The sequence below is a fragment of the Nannospalax galili genome, unplaced genomic scaffold (assembly GCF_000622305.1).
Source record: "Nannospalax galili isolate Female #2095 unplaced genomic scaffold, S.galili_v1.0 scaffold846, whole genome shotgun sequence".
NCBI classification, from domain to species: Eukaryota; Metazoa; Chordata; class Mammalia; order Rodentia; family Spalacidae; genus Nannospalax; species Nannospalax galili.
In genome coordinates this window covers 1,381,120-1,405,340 of record NW_008356458.1, presented here as the reverse complement: position 1 = coordinate 1,405,340, position 24,221 = coordinate 1,381,120, and the positions used below count along the sequence as shown (strand labels likewise).

Sequence of the window (24,221 nt, the reverse complement as noted above, 5' to 3'; positions counted from 1 at the left end):
ATATATATATATCCATTCAAAATAAATTGTGTTAACATCAAGATGTTTCCAACTCAAAACTTGGAATTGCATTGAGTCACGGAACAAAACATGATCATAAGTTCTTAAGAACTTTTGGCATCTTCTTCTTGACTGGGTCATTTGTTTAACTTTGGAGGCTGGAATTGGAGGATTAAGTATTTGCTCACCAACATGATGTGACTGTCTGTGACTGACATCAGACAGCCTTTGTGTGCTATTTTAATTTTTAACTGATTAAGTCTATTAAAACTGAGGCTTTATATAAAGTTGTTTGCACTCAGAAAACATCAGAAATGGGAAGAAGGATGATACTGTTGTTTGTTTTAATTATGATTCTGCCTTTTCATGCTCCATTTCTTTTAAGCCTTGGGTCATCTGGAAGAATGAAACAGTAGACAGAGGGAAAGGGAGAGCAAAGCATTCTTACTTGATATCTTTGGAATTCGAATTTGTTCACTGCTGTTGCCATCTCCTCCATCACTGAATGGCTTGATTTCTATAATATAATCTTCATCAAAAGGTAAAGAAAGCTCCACTGATGTCTTATTCGTTTCAATGATGGATGTGCTGCTTTGCCTGTTCCATCTGTACAAGACCTGCCAAATGCAGAAAGCAGGTGTCATCTGCTGCTCTTACAAACGCTCAAAGGGTAGGTGTTTGCTTGGGTACTAATGAAATGCAGGACCATGAATGTGTTCTGACCACCTGCTCACATTGAGAGGGCTCATTTATAGTGAAGGCCATGTCTGCTGCTACCCTGACATGGAGCAAAAAGTTGTAAAAATACTCAGGTGGAAAAGGGAGCAGCATGATTCTACCCACTGGCAGTGTGGACATCTTTCATTCAGTTAACATATAATGCAATATAGAAAAATGAATACTTCTTAAGGATGCCTAGAGTCAGTGACACACCAAAGGCCTTGACATCAGAATAGACTTGGCTTTGTGTGATCATGGGTTGCTTACTTCACCTCTCTGGACTCCCTTCCCTCAACTACAAAATGGGGGCAATAATACCTGCTTTTCAAGATCCGGTAAAGACAATGCAGTAAGGGCCAGACTCAATGGAAGTATGTAAGAAAGTGTATCTAGGCAGGTTTAAATGGGGCAAGCCAAGCACCTACAGCAAGGGTTCCAAGCTAAAGAAACACCCAGCAGGTTATTATCGAGAACTTGTTTGAAAGAGCACACGTAGGGTTCTGAATGGAAAGGGGCATTTATCTCCACCCTTGCCCTCCTACTGGGAAGCCTTTTAGGAGTCACATAGAAGAAGCAATCAGTGCCTATCTGGAAATGTAGCTGTTTTCCTTTCTGGGCTTCCTGGGTGCTGAGATGGGGCTATGATTTACCTGATGAGGTGGCCGCAAGCTCACCTGAAAACACATTCACCTGCCTGGGACTGCATGCTCTCATGGGCCTTAACACAATCCAGAGCAAGATAGAAAGGCCTGGAAAAGTGTATCTACCATTGTGTGCACAGCAACAATCATGAGAATGACTCTCCTGCAGATTCTTTCTGATGTTTACAGGCAATTTATCAATGTCACCACAATCCCACAACATGGGTATTATCATGCCTTTTCACAGACAAGGAAAACGAGGCCCAGTTTCCTCACAGAGCTGGTAAGTGGCAGGATGAGGGCTCTTAAACCTACAGTCTTAAGTCATAATAGCCTACCTTCTTCCATTTCCTACAATGATGAAAGTGATGGAATTGGGTAAAACTCAGTGGTCCTCATCCCTGGCCACTTGTGGGCACTTAGAAAATACTGATGTTCTAACCCAGAGGTGGAGGGTGGGGAACAATTTTTTCCTGCAAGGATGTATTCATCATGTCTGCTGACATTTTTGATTGTCACAACAGATGCTACTTGTGTAGTGAGTAGAGACCAAGATAGTGGGTAAACATCTTACAGTGCTGAAGGCAGCCCCAAAACAAAGAACGGTCTTACTCAAAGTATTGGTAGGTAGAGAGTAATAAGTCCAGTCTAGTTCCACTCTGGCTTCCCAAGTAAGCACTTAGAAAGGTGGGGCTGTAGGCTGTGATTTTTTTTTTTAAATCTTCAGATGTTGTCAATGTGGGATGAGCATAATAGATTAGATTAACAAACCCAACAATACACCAGAATCACCCCAAACAGGTACTTAAAATAGTTTGCTCAGCACATCCCTGGAATTTCTGATTGCCTAGGTCAGAAATGGGACCTAAACTTTTACCTTTCTTACAAGTTCTCAGCTTACACCAATGCTGGTAGACCAGGGATCCCAGTCTGAAAAACACAAGACTAGCTCATGTTTCCCTAAGACCCCTATAAATAATGATCTACTGAGGTTAGAAACAAAGGTCACTCTTCTATTGCAACTCAAAACCAAACACAAGTGAGATTCATAAAATTCCCTTAAAATAGTTTAGATCCCATTTGTTCCCTGGCATTTCATCACCTTAATTTATGACTCTCTAATACGAGGTGGAAAACACAATTTCCTTAAGGTGGAAAGATTCACAAGCTCCCCTCTCCCCACTGTGGAGCATCAGCTGCACCAGGCTCAGCATCCCTTTGCTAATGATCAAGCACCAATAAATCTGTAGTCACATTCAGAAGTGTCAAAGCCTCTCATCCCAGCTCTTTGGGAGAATGGGCTAGCTGATGGGATGCAAGGTCACATCTGGCTCGGAGGAATAAATTGCTTCTTTGATTTACCTCTGGTCCTTGCAAGAGCTCAGAGAATTCGACTAGTTTCAAATATAAATCCCAAAGAAACATTTCCAAGAAAAAGCAGCCTTTTTATCAGGACTGCTTATCAGTCTTGTAATATCAGGGAATGCAGTAGAACCTAAATAAAGCCCATAAAAGCTTTATTTACACCAAGCACTTGGCTCAGCTGATTGACATGTAGGCTGTGCTTGTATCTGATCTAATACAGGGTAGGAGACAGAGGAAGAGGATTCCTGGGAATAATGATAACAGAAAACACTGACTACTTCCACTTTCCAATGTTTGAACACGTTTGCTTCTAAATGTTTATATAAATTATCTCCTCGCTTAGGCATTGTTATTATTCTGACCTCAAAGATGACAATCTGAGACTTGGAGGTATTAAGCAATGACTTGAGGTTCCATAATAGTAAGTGATGGACCCATATTTAAACCTAAGTTCAGCTCTAGGCCCTGGATTCCTAAATGAAGATCAGTTTAGCTACCTCCTCTAGGCTAAATTGCTTTCAGTCTCAGATCTCAGCCTTCATGAATGCAAAAGAAGGGAATTAAAGAGCTTTTTAAAAACTGAGGCACTAGTGAGATGTCTCAGCAGTTAAGAGCACTTGATGCTCTTGCAGAGGACCAGAGTTCAGTTCTCAGCACCCATGTGGTAGCTCACAACCACCCATAACTCCAGTTCCAGGGTATCTGATGATGTTTTTTGGCCTCTGAGGGCACAAGACACATATGTGGTACACACACATACATTCATCAAAACACTCATACACATGAAAATTTTTTTAAAAATCTTCATGTAGGGGCTGGAGAGATGGCTCAGCACTTAAGAACAAGGACTGTTCTTGCAGAAGAACAGGTTCAAATCCTAGCACCCACATGGCAGCTAACAATTGTGTGTAACTCCAGTTCCACGGGATCCAGCAGCCTCTTCTGTCCTCTGCAGGCATTGCATGACACGGGTGCACTTACCTACATGCAGGCAATAAATGCATACACATAAAATAAAAATAATAATAAATAAAATTAAAAAAAAATCTTTTTGTAAAATGAACTGGTCAAAGGGCTCAGCAGGTAAGTGGGCCTGCCACCAAGACTTAAGACCTGTGCCTGATCCCCAGGACCCACGGCATGAACATAAAGAACCAATTCCTGCAAGTTGTCCTCTAATCTCTATATGCACACAGTGGCATTCATGTGAGTGCATTTGTATGTGAATGTGGACACACAAGCACACACAGACACACACAGACACACACAGACACAGACACATACACACATACAGAGACTTAATAAATAAAGCATAAAAAGAAAAGCCAGAGAACTTGTAGCACAAAGACTGTATCCTGCCTGCATGCATTATTTTTTGAGGTCTCTGTAGTGTTTATTTTTTCCCCTGAATATCAACATCTATAAACTAAGAATTAGTTATGAAAAATATGTATAATTGGAAGATATAGCCAGAATGGTTGCTATGGTTTGAATGTTTATCTACTCTAAAACTCCTATTAAAATACTGTGATAGTATTAACATGTTAAACATTTAAAGAAAGAAAAGGTGGAACATTAGCTGAGTATGGTGGTTCACACTTGCAATCCTAGTACTTGGGAAACTGAGGCAGGAGGATTATTGTGAGTTTGAGGCTGGCCTGGACTGCATAGTGAGCTCCAGGTCAGCCTGAGCTACCTGGAGCTAGAATTAGAGCCCCCCCCCGCCACTGTTAAAAAATTCAAAAATAAATAAACAACAAAACCCCCAAACCACAAGGTGGAACATTTAAGAGGTGACTGGACCCTCATGGTAGACTTTTTGCTTTTCTAACAGGCCCCTGTCCTACTTTTTGTGTCTCAGCCTTCTGCCTTCTTCCATGTGAGAATATGGCAAGATGGCTGTTCTTGTATAGCAACACCCCCCAGCCTCTGGAAAGATGAAAAAGTAGTTTCTGCTCAATAAAAACTACTGAGCCCCACATGTTCTGTTACATCAGCACACACAAAGATACTGGTATAAGCTTCTCATGGGCAGCAACTGGAACTAAAAAGCCACTGCCCATTCTGGACAACCACAAAGTCTGCAGGCTGTCATAGTCATCAGCACTTTGCATCTGTTACACAGACTTGTGTCCACTTCAGGACCTTCAGGCCTCCTGTTTACACACTTTCCTGGAGAGCTCCCTGTATCATTCATGCTCTTCCTTCTTTGATAACCCCATTGAGATGTCACCTAAGGTGGATTTTTATGACCTTTCTAGAAAATGAGAAACCTCTCTTGTTTGCCCCCTGGCTCTCTCCAATCCTCTCACTTCTCTGTCTTTTGCTTTGTAATGCTTTATTACCACTTGCTGTGTTTGTTGGTTTCTGTGGGGCAGAATAACCAAGTGGCTACAGATAGGAACCAGATTCACACTTCTGCATCTGATCCCAGAGTTTGGACAGTCCAGCAATATAACTTTAGCATAGCTGTGTCTATAAAGATGGGGTTAATAAATTCACAAGATTCTGGGAATTTCTCTTTTAATGGGTTATTTCATGGGTTATTAGAAAGTTAAGGTGAATTAGAACCATGCTTAGAATTGGTATCTGTAGTATTTACTGAATAGACTGAGTCACTTTAATTCACTTATGTGAGTGGGCAGTTTAGTTTGTGATTCTGAGGCCAGAGTTTCTCCTTTTAAATCTATATCCTAAATAGCTTACAGAATATTCTGGGCTTCAAATGTTCTAAAGTCAATCTCTTAATGATTACCTAAATAAGGATTGAAGGGACCCAGAAAATTTAATAAAATAAGAAAGTAAACCCCTACCATAACACCTTCAGTATTCAGGAGAAGGGAATTCTGGAAGGGGTAAGTTTGATATAAGCAAGAGACTTTTGTAATGGGTCAAATTCTGTTATCAATGATCAATTCTCCCAGAGTTCTGAGGTCCATAGTGTAATCCTATAACTCCAGCTCTAAAAGTGACTTCAGCTATGATATCATGGGGCTAATTATATGTGTATATCCTTAGACATTCACAAGGATATGAAGCATTCTATATCTATAGCTAGTCTTGATGGGATTGGCCTGGGAGCCACATGAGCTATAGGGAGTCTAGCTCCTCCAATTGCATCCTGAAAAGGAGAAATGTTGAGATGGAATTCAAGGACTCAGCAACCTTTCAAACTCTCTGGTTTAACCCTGCTACCCTCTATCTTTACTGCCAGGACATGGTTTCCATAGCATTTTACACACAAGACATCCATTCTACATGTGACAACTCCTTCCACGCACACTTCTGCTACGCAGGTGCTATTCTATTTTTCTTATAGTCTAAATCCAGAAGATACAAATGAACTAACGTGAAAAGCCATATTTAGAAAATATATCTAACTCCATAGATAACACATGATATCATTTGATCTGATATTTGATCAAAAAGTGCACTAAGTACCCTAGTTTTAATTTATTGCCATATTAAAAAAAGATTGAGTTTTTGTGCATTTCATATAATAGATCTTTATCACATTTAGACCCCTCCCCCATCCATGTTCCCCAACCCCCCCACTATATTTCATGCATTCTGTCATATATGTAAGTCCTATCTGGTCAAGCATTTGTACTCAGATGTCCCTTGGTGTAAGTTCATCCACTGGGATCTAGTTAATCTATCTAAAGTCAGTCCCCTAAAGAAGATCTACTGTCCCTCACCTTGCAGTAATCAGTTGCCAATAGTTCCTCAGCTAGGGTGGGGGCAACTGCCCATTTCCTCAGTTCTATGTTGAGTTTTTGTCTGAGTAGGCATGTGTCTTGTGCATACTGATACAATTGTTGCAAAGATTGCCATATTTTATTCTATTTCTGCAGAACTCAAAATAGCTTCCCCAAATCCTACACCGAGCATGGCAGACCTGTCCTGGGAAGTCAAGTGCTCTTGCATTTGCTTTGACCTGCTTTGGCCTCCATATACCCTGCATAATGCTATGCTGCTTGGATACATCTATGTGTCAGCAAAAGGGTCTGTTTAGATAATAAATCCAAGAAGGACCTTCTTAGGAAGAAGCTACAAAGACAAGTTTGTGTGAGAGTTTGGGAGAGGGAGCAGGTATCCAAAGAGCTGCCAACTTAATAATAATCATTACCCAATTTTTCTTCTGATAATGTCCATCATCTTTTAGTCCTAGTTCACTGAAGCAAGCTTCAACATGCATATTGATCCATGCCCCTGGGAACACTGAGGGTGCTCCAAGTCATTTTACTGGACAGGCTTTAGTTTTCCTATATGTAAAATAAGGGGTCTCACTCCATGATCTCTAGTCAAACCAACATTTTCTTTGTTGCCTGAAACAGTTTAGGAAGCTCTCTGCCTGTCAGTTTTATTTCAGTATCAGCTTGAAAACAAGCTTGAAATCCAGTTAAAAGTTCACACGTGGAACTTAAGCCTGTTCTAGGGATTGTACAGCTCTCTGCATCGTAGGGTGCTTTCTCTACCTGTCCTAATAAGTTTGATTGAGAGCTAGGAGGAAGAATTGAATGCTTAATTTTTGTCACTCCCTCCTTGAGTTTAGTTAAATCAGCTCTGCTCATATCCCCTTTGCTTATTCTTCATTGTGGAAATAAGATCAAAGTGATCAGGCAGAGTTAACTAGGGTCAGAACTGCAAAGTTGCAAAGGTGTTTCATGCTTGCCTCCTGTATTCACTTCCTCTTCTTTTTATGTCCCCCACCCCATTTCTTGTGTGTGTGTGTGTGTGTGTGTGTGTGTGTGTGTGTGTGTATGAGCATGGACACAAGTGTGTATGGATGTGCACGCAGCATGTGGATGCCCAAGGCTGATGTTCTGATGTTGGATCAACCCTATTCAAGTAGGTATGGCCTCTCAATCAAGCCCAGAGCTCATCTATATGACTAGTCTCACTTGCCAGTTCACTGTGGTGATCCCTCATCTCTTGCCTTGGAGGCTGGAGTTAGAGGTGGGTCTTCTCTTCCACTTGGGATTCACTTGGACCTGAATTTTGGCCCTTACACGTGCACAGCAAGTGTTTAACCATTGAGCTTTAGTCTCCAGACACTTTACGTTTTTTTTAAGTTACTGTTCTCTCACTCATCTTCCAACCCACCTAACCCCTTGTCTCTTTGGACACAGATAAAATTAATCACATGAAGTCTTTCACATTATTTTACACTAAGAGGCATTCAGGAAATAAGCTTTTCATTCTAACACAACCATAATGAATATATGCCCTTGGCTGGCAAATAATGATGAAAACTCAGGCATAGTCCTCTGGATGGCCACCACCTGGGAGATCCACAAACCATCAGCTAATCACAGTTACCCAATAGGATGGCCAGCACTTGAAAAAACTGGCAAATAAACCTCCTTGTATCAGAGAAGGTTTCTAAGTTCAGAGGTAAAATGTAAGCCCCTGATTATAGAGGTGTGGGGTAAGAGATCCAGTGAGAAGGAACAGATAGACAAAGGGTCAGAGGAAATGAAGATACTGGAACTTTCTCCTTTAATAAAAGAATAAATGCATTGTCAGAGAGTTTAAACAATTCACCTACAGTCACATAGAGGACTGAACTACAGGTTTCCTATTTCTTTATGCTATTATGGCCATCCTTGAAGTGTTTACTCTTTTAGGAGACGATATATCCTATGAATTGGACTCAGTTTTCCTACGGACTAAGCACAAACTCTATCAGTGAACTACATACCCAGTGTCTAGTGTCTGCTCTTAACAAAGGATTCAGTGAAAAGCATGCAAAGTAGTTATTAGAGAATGTTTCCGCTGGTGCACTCTGAGACCCTGCCCTGTAGACAAAGGAAAAACAGAACTGGCCAGATAGTCTTCTCAGCCCTTGACTAGACTATTAGCCAGGGCTCTACCTCTTGAGGTGTCAGCTCCAAGTCCACCTCTGCCTTTCTTTATAGTCTTCTAATAATCTTTTTTCTACCCAGTGCCTGGCAGCATTGCCTATCTGCTGCTCTCTTCGGCTCTGTATAAAAATGTCACTAGCCAGCAGCCTCCATGCTTAATTCAGACTGCATACCAGTTATAGTTGGCCTGTACTACATTGCCTTAAATGTTGTTTAAAAGCAAAGCAAAAACAGAATTAAGTGAGTTGCCAACATTTTTAAATTGGAAGATTTTACATAATGACTCGGTTTTTCCCTGCCATCTTTTCAAGCATTAGAATATCTGGGGCATTGTGCATTCTTTCTTCACAAGGCAATAGAGGCAGGAAGTGAGCAGCAGCTGGTACATTTTGATAGACGCACATGCACACATTCTCTAGCTAGCTGAAACTTCCACATGGCCTGCTCCCCTCCATTATTCATAATATCTAGTGGGCCTGTCTTTGCAATTCTTCCATTTATTCTGAGACAGATGAAAGACCATTCTGTGAGATCGAAATTTTTTATTTCTTAGCTCTTCTCCTTCAGAAAATTTCAAAATCATAAGCTTGGTTTTATCATCTTTCTTTAATAATGAAAACCTTGGAAGAGTTTATTAAAGTGGATTTGCAAAATTACAAGGAGAATCGGGTTTTTTTCCTTTGAAGGATTACTATAAGATCACTGGAGATCAAGAGCATTGTCAACAGAGCCCCAGTGACAATATGGTTTATCAAAAGCTTTGCAAAAAGTCTCCTACTCATAACATTCTGAGACTAGGAAAGAAGCAAAACGTCCTTTAACTTAAATGTCAATTGTATTTCATTTTCTAACATCACTAGAAGGTGACACAGCTAATGCCAGCTTACTTTCAGCAATGGAGAACTCGCCACCCTTTTTGAACTAAGCCCATTTTTGAACAGCTTTGACTACTGGAAAGTACAACGGAGCCAAAATTTATCTCCATGTAACTTGGGCTTGTGGGCCATCGTTTTATTCCTTGGAACCCTGGGGAACAATTCTATTCATGGTTTATGAATAGAACCTAAATAGCCTTTAGATATTTGAAGCTGGTATGTTTCTGAGGCATTTTAATGCAGCTAAATATTTGCAGTTCCTTCCTTCATTCCTCACTGATGCTTGCAGCCAGCCTCCTAGTCACAGTTCTCTCTGTATATTATCTGCTCTACACATTTGGCCACAACCAGTCCTGCCACTTCCTGTACACACAGCACTCCTGAAATCAACAAATCAACTGTTTCACATGCATCCTACCTCCCTTTGAATCGGAGCTGGCCTTACAGTAGCCAGTTTCATCCTTAGCTTTAAAAAGGAGTTTCAGTTTTCCCTTTCTCTCTCATTTAAAGGCCATATCAGAAATATAATTGTTTTGAGATCATCAACTGTGAGGAAGGGAAAATAGTATAGAGTGAGTGATCCCTGGTTGCCCTCCAGTTTGCAAAGACGTGCCGGGTGAGAAGCCACATGTGGGTGAAGTAACAGCCATTCTAGCCAGGAACACTTCCTATTTGGGCTAACTGAAGACTATAGAATCATGACAATGAAACAGCTGTTTCACCCAGGATTTTACATGACAATAGAAGTTAAAAGTTGGCTAAGGCTTGGAGACATGGCTCATCCATTAAGAGCACAGACTGCTCTTGCAGAGGGTCAGAGTTTGGTTACCAGTACCAACATCAGATAGCTCACAATTGGCTGTAACTCCAGCCCCAGGGGATCCAAGGCCTTTTTCTGGCCTCTGTGGGCACCTGCATTCATGTGGACGTACCTACACACGTACACATAATTAAAAAAAAAAAAACTTGGCCAAGGTATTCATAACTCCTTTTAGATGCACTCACAAGAATATACATGTATGTATGTGTATGTATTTCGTTTTCTCTTTAAAGAATTTACATGATCAGGCAAACAAAGTTTCTAAAAATCTCTAGCCTGTTTCTTATATACAAATGTTCCTAACTACAGAGACAAGAGCAGAAATGATGAGGGAAGTTAGTAGGAAATTAGTACTATTGCCTTAAAACACAACTGAGGTAACAATAAAACAAAGTTGCCTAGAACCAATGTTAAAGAACATTGGGATTTTGTAAAGGTCCAATCACAGAGTCTTTAATCATTTCTGACTGAGGTTGCACAATCATAAAGTTTGGGTGGAGCTAGGCCTTGGATAAGGACTCCTCCAAAACCCATGGATTAAAGGCATGGTCCCCAGCCTGTGGTGCTGCTGGGAAGTTGTGGATCCTTTAAGGGGAGGGGTTTAGTGTGAGGTTGTACACAAGCTCCTTCAGGAGGTTATGGGAAATTGTGGATCCTTTAAGAGGTAGGGTTTAGTGTGAGGTTATACACAAGCTTCTGCTGGAGGTTATGGAATCCTGGTCAGTTTCTCTCTCTCTCTCTCTCTCTCTCTCTCTCTCTCTCTCTCTCTCTCTCTCTCTAGCTGTCATATAGCATACCCTCCCTGCCACGTTTGTTGTCTTGCTAGAGACCCCCCAAGCAAAATGTAACATAACCATGGCCTAAACCTCCAAAAGATATCGCAGAGCACCTATAAAACGTAGACCCATCCACTTTGGGGTAGAGATTTTTGAAAAGGTCAGGAGTGCAACAGAGGGGAAGAATGAGAAAATGGAGCATATGCCGCAAGTCTGGACACTGTTCCCACTAACAGCAGGATTAGGTGTCCTTGCAAAAAGATATTACCCACTTTGTATCCTTTTACTTCTGACTCATTATCCAGGGCCTTCACTTGATCCCAGTTCAGGATAATTTTGGAGTCCGATGAATTCCATATGATGTTTCCAGGGGGTTGGCTTGGTGCTATATAAAAAAATTAAGATAGACGAAGTCACAGATTATTAAATCTCAATAGATTCTGAGGAATATCTCCTTACTAGAATTCAAGAGTGGAAGCAATTTAATGGGCTATTGCACTAATATGTGTCTTCAAGGTCACTGAAATCTGACGAGATACAACACTGCAAATGGAAAAAGATTCAGTTGGTCGCCTAACATTTATAGCTAAGAGAAGTAGCCCTTCCCAGGGAGGAGCAAAACATTTATCTTTCTGTCCTCTGGAGCAATGAATTTGGCATGGTATTCTGAAAGGTTCAGTTAAAATGCTAAGGTGAATTGGAATCCATATAATGATACCAATTAGTATGCAAATGCTCCCTGGGAGGTGGGGATAAGTAATGAACTTGGAATATGTTTGATGAATCCCCAAAATATTTCGGAGCAACTTTGTCCTTACGTGGCTTTCTGGTTGTGACATTGACTATGGCACTGGAGGGTCCTGTCCCAGCAGAGTTATATGCCTTGACAGCTAAGTGATACAGTGCACTCCCTTTTAGGTTGGTGATTTTTGTAGATGTCTGGTTTCCAACTGTTCGTATTTTTCTAGCGTTTTCTTCCTTGTCATCATGTCTCCAATATTTTACCTGAGAAAAGAAGAAAGACCCTGGAAATCATACCTGTTGGGGATATGTCCAATGTCATCAGGTAATAACATTTTTATGCCAGTTCTTATGATGGAGTTAATTTTCTATATCAATTCGTGAGCAGAGATTTTAAAACAAGGAGATGTGCATGCTCTGCAAAACTATCCACCACAGAAAAGACTCCTTTTTTCTTAGTTTTCTAATGAGATAGTCAATAAAGTAAATCATCCATAGATGGTTATTTATCCTGTTTTACCCATTTTTGTTTTGAGCCTAAGTGATCTTGGGCATATCATATTCTTTTAAGATTTTATTTTTCAATTGCATGCGCACGTGTGTGCATGTGTGCATGTGTGTGCAAGTACATGTGTGTTTGGGCACTTGTGCAGGGACCCACAGAAATCAGAAGAAGGTGTTGGATCCCTGGAGCTGGAGTTACAGGGAGTTTTAAGCCACCCATGAGTCACCCAATGTGGGTGCTGGGAACTGAACTTAGGAGCAGCACATGCTCTAACCTCTGAGACATCTTTCTAGCCCATGGGCATATCAAATTTCACTCATTTTGCTAACCATCTCATAAATGCTTAGCTCTTATATAAATGCATACACATATATAATTGTAATATGTATATGGAAATATTCCACTAAACGAGCATAAACATAGATAAGGGATAGTGTCACAGTGGATCCTTTCAATGTTTCCATTAGAAAAAAAGCAAATCTCTACAACAAATGCCTGTGTGGGGCAATGTGGGTGTTTTCCCATCACAATGTGTCTGTAGAAGTTTCACCATGAGGCATGAACCAAAAACACAGATATCTAACTTACCTCATAACCTTGAATCCGTCCTCTATTCTTTCCAAGAGGGGAAGCCCAGAAAACTTCAATATCTGTGGCAGAAAGACTTCTGGCAAAGATGCTGGCTGGTGGTTTGGTGGGTTCTGTAGACGAATTCAGAAAAAGTTACTGCTCTATCAGCTTCAACAGGGCAAGCTTCTAGAAATGGTGTCAGAAGGCAAAAAAAACCCCACCACAGTTATAGAATTGTCCTTAAAGATTGTGAAACACACATCATTTCTCAATGGATAAATGACTATCATGTGTAAGATGGTGGTTAGGAAAGACACATTAAAGTCTTTGAGTTCCATATTGCAAATAAATGGAATTGTAATAACCCAAGACCAAGTTTAAGCAACAAGTTTTCATGGTCATCAATTCTGTCAACTAGAGTTTTCCTAGTTAGATTAAATTAAATTAAAGTCTCAGTTGTTGGGTCATGAAAATAAGAGAGGAAAAATAAACAAGGGCAATTAACTGGTTTGACCACAATTCAGGAAAGCTGGGGAGCAGTGTAGTTCTACACCATACTCTCTAAACTCATGGTCAAGTCATTTATAGTCTCTGGGGTTCATAGTTTTAGCTGCAAAGAACAGGTTGAAACAAATGTTTCCCGAATTCCAGCTATTTTTTTGCCATATTTTGTTAGAGTTGTGAACCATTTGTATATATAACTTCTCTTTCAATATTCTATCTTAAAGAAAAATCTAGTTTAGCCATGTTGTAACAATGACATTCACAAAATCCTGCAATAGATTGGATGGTTATATTCCTTTCTAATGCAATTAAAACCAGTGCACAACTAATTTGATGCTTTTAAAAGTTCATCTCTTCCAGGGACCCAATTCTGCAAGAGTTCTGTCTTCTTTCTCTTAAATTCTCACCTATGTTATAATAAAGCACCTTTTTGAACTAAAAGAAATTCATCTTGTATAGTTTAATATAAAGTTTTGTAGTCCTCTGGAACACATACTTCAGGAAATATTGGACATGGAGACCTCTGTTTACTTAAAACAATACAAGATTCTGCTTATGTGTTAGTTAATTCAAAATTTATTAAATGCCACTAGATCAAGGGCAAAAAAAATATCATCCATCCTCAGGAAATATCATCCATCAATAGAACAATCAAACTTCAAAACTTATAATAGTTTGTGATGAGAATTATAATAAAGGAATGTGCAAATGCTATAAAAAAAACTCTGATTGTAAATAATACTGAAGGAACTAGGAGATATCAAGTACTTATTGTGCTCAGCTGGCCTGGAGAACCACAGAAGGCCTTGGCTGTTTAAGGTGAGGCCAGAAGAATGAGTGGAAATTCACAAGGTGGGCAAAACAGGGAACAGGAGAAACTGAAGTATATGCAAGGAGGCTGAAGCTTTGGATAGTTTCAAATCCTCTGCTGTGGTTATAGTACAGGGCACGCAGGTGAGAGCTGTGGGAGTGGGCAGGGGGCAGAGGAGGGTCCATGGAGGGCTGCCGATTCTATGGAAAGTGTTTCTTCATTGAGAAAGAATATGTTGCATTTTGACTAATTCCAAACTAATGTCTCAACTTTCAGATGTTATCATATGATTTCATTTTGAATATCATCTTTAAAACAACAATGGTGAAGTCCAAGCATACTGAGCACTGTGTGAGAGGTATCCTGAGCGCAAGCACACCACAAAAGTGGTAATAACATGTGAGAACCCTTAAACATCATGACAGTGAACTGTACAATCATGCTGCTTCATGATATCCTCCTCCAAGAAGTTACAATCAGTACAGAATGGCTTAAAAACACATGTGGTGAGAGAGTGAAAATTTCTGTCTTGATGTTCATTTAAAAGAGTAAAATATGATTCCTTAAGAAGTAATGATAACTGATAAAAACAAGATATATGCATCAGCAGGTTATAGATACCTAAATAGACATATCTGAAGATGGTATACAGTACTTAACCATCTGTGTCCTTAACAACGCAACCAATTGATGGCTAGCCATGTGATTTTATATAAGCTAGATTTGTATTTTTGCTTTTAAGATAGGGTCTCAGTATGTAGCCCAGGCTGGCCTCAAACTTGCTATCCTCCTGCCTTAGTCTCCCAAATGCTGAGATTACTGGCATACACACAACAGCCTGAGTTGTGGTGTTCCTAAGCGATGTACAGTAGATAATAATGAACCAATGCTTTTATTTCCAGTCAGAATGTGCTTCTGACTTATATGTATTATACATTCTAAGTTGACCGAATATCCTGAAAGGAGCAGCATTTGAGAATTGAAGAAATATCAATATCCAGGTAATATGGACGTTACCTTCTTCAGCAGAATACACCAACGTAGTGGGACTGAAAGGGCCTTCCCCTTTATTATTGAAGACGCCCACTTTAACCTCAAAGGGAGAGAAAGGACGCACACTCTCATTCCTGAACACATATCTGGAGGCGTCGGCTGAGGCCAGTACTGTCAGCATCCATATCATTTTGCCATGTGGCCGAAAGGCCACCACGTAACCAAAGCCTCTGCCATTCTGTAACTCTTCAGGGACTGTCTGGGGAAGAAGGGAGGTGGAACTCAGAAAACACAGTAGTTTGATTCAAATATAAAGAGCAACCCCCATATTGTCGCTATCCCTTCACTTTCTTTAGGGGTTTTGTTAAGGTTTCTTTTTTTTTTTTAATTTAGGGCTGATCTGCAGTCTGTCTTAGATATTCATGTGGTATTGGACTGTTGGAAAGTTTAAAAAAATGAAATGAAGATGTGCCATGGAGAGTTGGGCTCTGGTGAGGCAGACTCAACTTGAAAACAGCTAGAAATGACGGCCAATTAACCACACAGTTGATGTCTTAAAACCAACACTTGCAACCTACACCATCTAATATTCATCTTCATTCAGTGCCAAGTCCACAGAGGACTTCACAGAAGGAATGAAGGCCATCTTGGTTTAGGCATGATCCTGCCTCTCAGAAGAGACTCAGAGCACAGATGAGGGGAAGCTGGGGCTTTTATTCTCTGCTGGGACTCTGAATGGATGAAAGACTTCTATTTCTGGGGACATTGTTTAGAATCTTTTGAACACATCTCAAACCTTTTATGAAGTTCCAACCTCCTCTCTCAAAATCAATTTTTAATAAGTTGGTGACTAACCTTCCTCCAGGTTGTTTAAAGAAATACCTCATAATATAGCAGCAAAGTCAACTGCTAGGAAATTGTGCTGGGACACTCAAGTCTATAGCTAGCAGACCTCTAAAATCAATTGGCCGTGCAGTAATTCAGAAAGAAAAGAAAAACTTGTTTTCTCTAAACCAGTCTTTTTATTTTTGACTCTTATCTTGTCTTTCATGATTGTTTTTCCTGTGAGGTATCAAATTAAAACTTGCTTCAACAATGGATGGGCAAGCACCTCCACTTCCTGATACCCATTAGCTATGTGAGAGGTGTTCGTACTCAAATGGATTTCGGCTGATGGAAATAGAGGAGGACAATTCCTGGCTTGTCACATGAAAGAAATAACAAAACAGCCCCAACAAATGTATATCCCTTTGGTTCTGTGACTCATTTACCTCCCAGGTTATAACCAGTTCAGATTTGCTGCCTCCACCACCACTGACGTTAGCTGGGGTGACTTCAGGTACTGAACAGGAGATAAGAAAACAAGTTATGGCAAATGGAATAGCAAACGAAGCAAACAAAGGCCAGGAAGGATGCCCAGATGGGGTGACTCACTGTCAGTGAACATTCTTTGGACATCAGAACTGAGGAAACAAAATGTCCCAAGAAAACTGCTATTAATTACCTGTTTTCGATTCAACAAGCTATACATGTTATCAGGCACCAGTGACCACTGTTCAACTACATCCCCTAGAGACCCAGGGGTTCCAGGGAGTAAAAAAAGCTCTGAAGGACCTGTCTTCAAGCTTGATTAGCTGTTTATTAACCATGCGGTGGTACACAAAGGAAAGACAGGACAAACTGTGCCCACGCGGAGCTCACGATCTAGTGGGTGGGAGGGAGTACACGCAGAGCAGCACAGAGCAACATGGACAACATCGAGGACCGTGCAGACAGAATGGAGGTGTGCAGTGGTTCTCTGGGGCAGCAGGTTGCTCAGAGGAGCTCTAGGCTAGTGCTTCTCAGAGGGTGAGTTTTGAGCTGGATGTTGACAGAAGTGATGGACATAGGTTGGCCCTTGGCTCACTGTGCTTAACCTCTCTGATCCCCAGTATTCTCTGTAAAAGAGGAGAAATCAGATTCACTTCCTTCTCAGCATTGCTGAGTGGAATCAATGTATGTTTTAGAAATGGGGAAAGAAAGCATGGCATTAACTATGCCATCATACAAGAGAAAGACTCCAGGCAGAATCTTTGAAAATATAGCTGGAGAATGTGGCTGTTGAATGGGTATATATCCTTGGTTAAAGTCAAGGACATTATCTAGATGGATTTTTTAAATTCTGGGAGTAGGGTGAGATTCTCATCTGCTTAGGAGCTTGCTAGTCCTTTGCAAATCATTGTTGTTCCCCAGACTGGGAACTCTACACCAACCACACAACAGAACCTCATTCACAAAGGAGTGCCTGAGTGACCCAGTGATTGCCTGTTACTCTTACCCTATCCTCATGCAAGTTATGTATGGGATGTTCTCATTCTTAACTTCTAGGAATGGTTTATGTCCTAAGAAATCCTAGTATAGATTCCTGAAGAAATTTTCTTTTACTGCTTGAAATTTTTTGGTGATGCAGGAACCAAAGACAAAAGCTGGCTTTTCAAAGAATGAAGTGCTAATGGTTCCAATGAGGAGGACTGAGGTCTTGATTAGAGTCACTACCTGCAAGGCTGAGATTCTTCTGGCCTAGTTTCTGATCATCATAGTCCTTTAAGGGAATGGGATTGTGAATACAGAGCATCACTGGGGCTAAAAAGCAGGAAGAATCCAAGGCCTCTCCCTAAGGAAGAGGAGCTGCCAGAGTAGACTGTGCACATCTTGAGTGCTACTCACGGGCCTCTTCTGTCCTTCGTTTCTCTGAGGGCCGGCTGGGTTCTCCTATGCCAATCACATTAGCTGCAACAGTGCGGAATTCATATTCAACCCAGGGGTTCAAACCCACCACAGTTGCTGTAAATGTCTTCCCATCAATGAGTTCTGGGACTGAAAGACATCAAAAGGTAGAAATGTTTCACAGATTTACCCATACACACACACACACACACACACACACACACACACACACACACACACTGCATAGATGATGTTGGGAACATCATTATCGTCATCATTGTCAACATCATCGGCTCATTCAGGCCATTGTAGTTATCTTATTGGCAATTGCACAAACTGTTGTTATGGTAGAGTAATCCCATAGAGCGCTCATACTAAAAACAGCTGATGAAATCATAAGGCACAAAGTCTTCACAGTCCAGAGCTACTTTACTATAATTATTATTCTCACTTAACATGTTTTTCTGCATTTACTATATAATGTCAAGCACATCTTTAATTCTTACAACTATCCTAGGAATAAAGCAAAATTATTATATTCATTTTAAAACAATTCTTATTAACAGAAGAAAATAAAGTTCTATAGAGATCTACTGATTAGCATAGTCAAGGCTAGAATTCATTGCTTAACTTCCAGATTTTTCCCATCTTTCTAAAGCATTTCTGTTGATCAGCAGAAAGTCGGTGATTACAGACAGAAACATAGAAAAACTTTTCTGAGGTTTGATAAACTAAAAAAATAATTGAGTTGGAAGCTTAACGTTAACATGATTTATTTTATATAAATTATAAGATTGGGTGTATAGCTTCATTTATTTCTGCTTCAAAATATCAAGGTCACACAGCCACCTCTTGGGAACTAAAGAAATACGTACTTTGTTTGCTAGAACTACTTATTTGTCCAAGTTTTCCTCAAATACAATCTAAGTGAAAAAAATGAGACATTGACAAAGGTAAAAGAATAAAGACCTAAAAAAAGAAATGACTAAGAAACTTTAAAAAAGATAAGAAATATAGCATAAATATTATGAATGAGAGAAGGAAGATGAAAATCCTGCTGCTACTGGTAATAATAGTATTGCATTTGAATTTGATTTGTTGTTTGTTTTTGGTTGTTTGTTTGTTTGGGACAGGGTCTCCCTGTACCCTTGGCTGACCTGGAACTCACTATATAGACCAGGCTGGCTAAGGTCTCATAGAGATCCACTTGCTTCTGCCTTCTGAGTGCTGAGATTAAAGGCATATACCACCATACTCAGCTTGATTTGAATTTGAGATGCCCTCACAGGCTCAAGCCTTAAAGGCTTATCCCAGGCTGGTGGTGCTACTTAGGGAGGTGTGGGAACTTTAGGCAGGGGGCCTAGTGGAGGAGGTAGGCCACTACCACATTCCGTTGGAAGGTGTCTTGTCTTGGCCCCTTCCTGCCTTTCTCTGTTTTCAAGCCACAATGAGGTTTGCAGCTCTGCATGACCATGTTCCCTCCACCATAAGCATAAGCTTCTGCCTGTCCTCAGCAACAGAGCCAGACAACTTGGACCAAAATCTCTGAAACCATGAGCCAAAGTAAATTCTCTCCCTTCTTAAATTGTTTCCTCAAAGTATTTGTCATAATGGCAACAAGTTGGACACAGAGGGCTTAAAACATACAAACACATGCACACACACACATACATACACATACACACAAAACACACACATATACACAAAGCACACAAAACACACATATGCACACATAACACACAGATACACAACACACAGATACATAGACACAAATACAAACACACATACACATAACACACATAACACATACACACAAATACACACATATGTATTCATATACACACAACACACACAGAAATACATATGCTAGCACAGCATTTTGAAATTGACTAAAATATTTTCAAAGTCCTTCATCTCCAGAGTAATCCACGTACTGGTTGGACCAGCAGGCCAAAGGCTCCACAGAGTTCTTAGATACCACATTCTAGAGAGCTGTATATGAACCTTGATAAAACTGATTATAAATTTGCCTTCTCTACTACTTTCCAAAGTGAAGCACAGTGGTATACATATTATTTCAGGTAATACACAGATCAATGCATTTTATTTTTATAGATACTTTTAAACATGCTAAGAAAATAAAAATAACTGATACAACACACCGATCAGTCCACAGATACTATTTCTTGGGATGAATAAAACAAACATGAGTTAATATGAAGGAAAACATTAAACATAGTGGAATTGCTTCAGGTCTGGACATAGAGCCAAAGTATATCACTTGTAGCTGTGTCTACCTAGATCCTTCCTCGTTTCTCCCATAATTCATTTTGCATTATGCTGAGATTCAGAAGTCTCTCACAGACAATATGGTACCTGTACTGACTGCTTGCCAGCCCACGGAGAATGGAGTCCTGGCTTGGATGACATACATGGTGATGGGGCTGTGGTTGTCAGGTCCAGCTCTCCAGGAGAGCTGAGCAGTAGTGTCTGTGATTTCATCTATAGTCATGGCCTCTGGAGGACCTGGAGGGCCTGGGAGAGAGCAAGCCATTCAGAATTGGACCTGTGTGTGAATGTCCAAGTACATCATCACCCACTTAAATGAAGTGCTGACTCAGTCACTTATTTACCCACTCGCATATCCATCACATCAATTGGTTTTTGAATACCTGCCTAGGGAACATGATCTCTACTCAACTTTAAAACTCTAAAGATGAATTGACACATGCTGCTTCATTTCAGGGGCTGGTAGAATACAGGAAAAAACCTAATAGGTAAACAAAGTATTATAATAGAATATCTTGATGCTAACAGACACCATCAGAGCCCAGACTCATCTCTCCATTATTTAGTTTCCTAGTATGAATCAGGCACTGTTATCTGGGGATACCGTAGTGGCAAATTTCATGCAAACCAATCTGCTAGTAAAGGCCATTTCTACACTGAGGATTTGGATTTGAGCAGAAAATGATGTCACAGTCTGGGTGTCATAGTCTTGATCTGTGCATTCTGCTGTAGTGTAATTATAAGCACCACCAGCCATGTGCCATCCTCACTACATCTAGTAGTGGCACACACTCACATGCCAGGGAACTGCTATGAAAACGGAGAATGTTCAAGTCACAAGATGAACCTCCCTGCCAACCCCTCCCCCCCACAAGCCATGTCAGAACTGGGATGGAGTCCCTCTTGGACATTTCTGTAAGTCATACCTCTGTCTTTCTACTTTTCCTCCTGGTGTTTATTGCTTCTGACTATGCATTTAAATAATGAAAGAGGAACAAATAGATTTAACTGAAGGTTTAGCGATCATAAAGAAATAGGGGCAGAAAAAAAGTGGGAGTGGGTGGTCAAGCCCAACAGCCATTAGACAGGTGTAAGAAAAGATACCTGGAGGAATTTGCTAATCTCCAGTATAGCAATCCAACCTGTTCCCAAAAGACTACTGGGCTACGCCACAGGTACCTGAGACCTCTTGTGGCATGGCAAAAAGTTTGTGGCAATTTCCCAAAGTAAGACTTTGTTCTGGGATTCACTCCTTCATCTTTATGCAAAATCCTACCTTCACTCTGCTTTTTTTTTTTAAAATCACTTTTATTGACTCACAGGTAAGGCTAAATTTATCTTCTTTCCCCTACTCCTGAATGAAATGTCTGAAAATCTGTATGCTGGAACTGATTAATTTTCCATGGTGACATTTCAGCATGTCAGTCTAATGCCATCTAGACAGAGCTGAGATAACCTTTGGTCTTTACCCCTAATAATCAGGTAAAGTCTAGACAATATATTCTCCTTTGTATCTAACCAGCTTTCTCACCCTACTCTTTCTGTGTTTGTGTGTGTGTGTGTGTGTGTGTGTGTGTTTGTGTGTGTGTGTGAATGTTGCTTGAAGGCATTTAGAATCTACCACATACAGAAAAGTGTTCTCTTTCCACTGCTCAAAGAATTAAATCAATAGTAGGTATCTGAATCCCTTTGTGGCCACAGTGTAAGAAGGAAACGAGGGTGGTTTGAGCTTGGTCACCGGAGGGAGTATAGCTATGATCTTACAGAGTGTTTATTTTATTTTAGAGAAGTTGGGTGCCTCTTTCAAAATGACAAAAATGTGTAAATATTTGTCCTTCAAGCAAAACAACATGTTCATGTCTCAAACAGTAGCAAAAAGACTACTGTTTTGCTGTTGGCATGTACTTCTTGCTCAGGGAAGGGAGGTCTTGCTAGTGGTCAGGAGAATGCTCCAGATTAAGTAAAAGGCATCAGAGAATGAAAGTTTCAAAACTACACTGGCTCCAAATATGAAAATCTCTCTTTTTAAAATATTTTACTTATTATTTTTATTTTATGTGTTAGGGTATTGCCTACATGTATGTAAGTACACCTGTGTCATGCAATGCCCACAGAGGTCATAGGAGGGACATCGGATTCCCCTGGAACTGGAGTTACAGATGGTTGTTAGCTGCCATGTGGGTGCTGGAAATTGAACAAACCTGGGTCCTCTGCATGAGCAGCCAGTGCTCTTAACCACTGAGCCATCTCTTCAGTCCCCTGAATAAGAAAATCTCTTAAGGACAATGAAATACATTTTTTCTTCCCCATTGTAATGTGCATAAAAGATGCATGGACGGAGCAGGAGGAGATAAAATGAAAGATTATGGCTCTAAATGTCATATTAATTTATTGGCCTTATTAACTGATTAGACTAGATTTTCTTTTAGACTGCGTTTGCAAATTCCTCTTGGTATTCAGTGTTATTTTCTGTGAAATGAAGTATACAATATCATTTAAAACTTCAAGTATTACTGATTTAAATATTTATTAGTCTAATTTATTGGTGTTTAAACTGCTGATCTGAATATTATCCTAATTAAATAGAGGATAAATTTCCAGCAGTAGAGTTCTTTTGTCCCTAAGGGGAGAACAGACCAGCTTGGGTGTTTTAAAAATGGAAATAAACACATTTCTAAAAGTTATTCTGAGGGTAGATCTACCTAGATTGTAAACAAAAACAAAATTTTTAAAATCTCTTATCTCTCTTACCTGGCCTTTATCTGCAGGATGGTTGGTGTTCTTTCTAGGCAATTTAAAGGTAGCTGAAGCAGTCACGATGGAAATGTAATTTTTCTTTAACCTTTCTTGACAATTAAGTTGCTAATACCTACACGTTTCCTCCTCACCTTCTGCCTAGGGCAGATGGCAACATTTTTTCTTGATTCTCATATCACCTTATTCCCTGTGCTCTCAGATTCACCTGCCTCCAAGTGTGATACCCAGTATTTGTACTTTCATGCAATCAAAGTTCAATCACCGGCCCAGCCAGCTGTCCAAAGAGTCTCATCACCAAGGGTTAGGGATTCTGATGAAGGAGTTGAGACTGGATGGGGGTATTGGATTATTTTGAGTCTCTGCATTAGCTTTAATTAATTAATCTGTTTGTTTGTTTGTTTGTTTGTTTGTTGTTTGTTTAGCACACCTGGGAATGTAGCCCAAGGCTTGATGAATGCTCTAACACTGAATTACATCTCCAGCCTAACTTCAGTTTTAATACTTTAGAACCCCTCTGAACATTCATAGGTTTGATTCTGGTGGCTAGACAGGTTCAGAAAGCTTTTAATTTGCTTTTCTGTTGTTTGTGTTTTTGTTTTGTTTTCAGAAGGGCCTCCCTATATCCCAGCTGGCCTGGAACTCACTATGCTAAGTTGGCCTTACATCTCACAGAGATCCACCTGCTCCTGCCTCCTGAATGCTGGGATTAAAGGGGTACACTACCGCACCTGGCTTGATTTTCATTTTTTTTAAATGGTTTTTAGTAACTACATGGTTAGAAGCTTTTCACTACAGCTTTAACATATTCAGTAACATACTCCAGAGCAAGTTTCTAGGTTCACAGTTGAATTAATATCGTTATATATTATTGAACACAGTATAAGCCCTGTAAGACATAAAATTGGATGAGTTTTTAACCTTTAAAAAAGGTCTCCATTTCATTTTAGAATATATTGTTCCTTGAAGACTCATTGTTTTTGCTACTAACACTGAGATGTTGGCGCTTGCATCTCTAATCTGTATGTATCTCATTATTACTAGTCATAATCGGTTGCACTTGGATCCTGTGTATGTTAAAAATTTTTTTAAAAGTATAATTATTAAAAAAATGATAATTCTTCAAAGTATAAAAATTTGCCCCTTAGTAATTAGTAAATGTGAAAAAAATTATCATTGAAATCTATTTGATGACTTTATATCCATGCTCAGTTGCCAAGGATCTCAGAAAGTAACCAACTGTGACTAGTAATAATCAGATATATAGAGATTAGAGATGCATGC

The 24,221-nt window shown here is 40.0% G+C and overlaps 1 protein-coding gene across 1 annotated transcript in view; it reads right to left on the bottom strand.

Moving 5' to 3' along the window:
• The window catches only part of Cntn4 (contactin 4), a 1,122,320-nt gene that overhangs the window by 4,865 nt on the left and 1,093,234 nt on the right, over nt 1–24,221 (bottom strand). Inside the window, exons 18-25 of the mRNA XM_008854554.1 lie at nt 20,271–20,429; nt 17,895–18,044; nt 16,460–16,530; nt 15,213–15,447; nt 12,899–13,011; nt 11,883–12,069; nt 11,337–11,449; nt 449–617 (exon numbers count right to left, since the gene is read on the bottom strand). Coding sequence (XP_008852776.1) covers nt 449–617; nt 11,337–11,449; nt 11,883–12,069; nt 12,899–13,011; nt 15,213–15,447; nt 16,460–16,530; nt 17,895–18,044; nt 20,271–20,429 — 1,197 coding nt within the window. The remainder of the gene's footprint in view (nt 1–448; nt 618–11,336; nt 11,450–11,882; nt 12,070–12,898; nt 13,012–15,212; nt 15,448–16,459; nt 16,531–17,894; nt 18,045–20,270; nt 20,430–24,221) is intronic.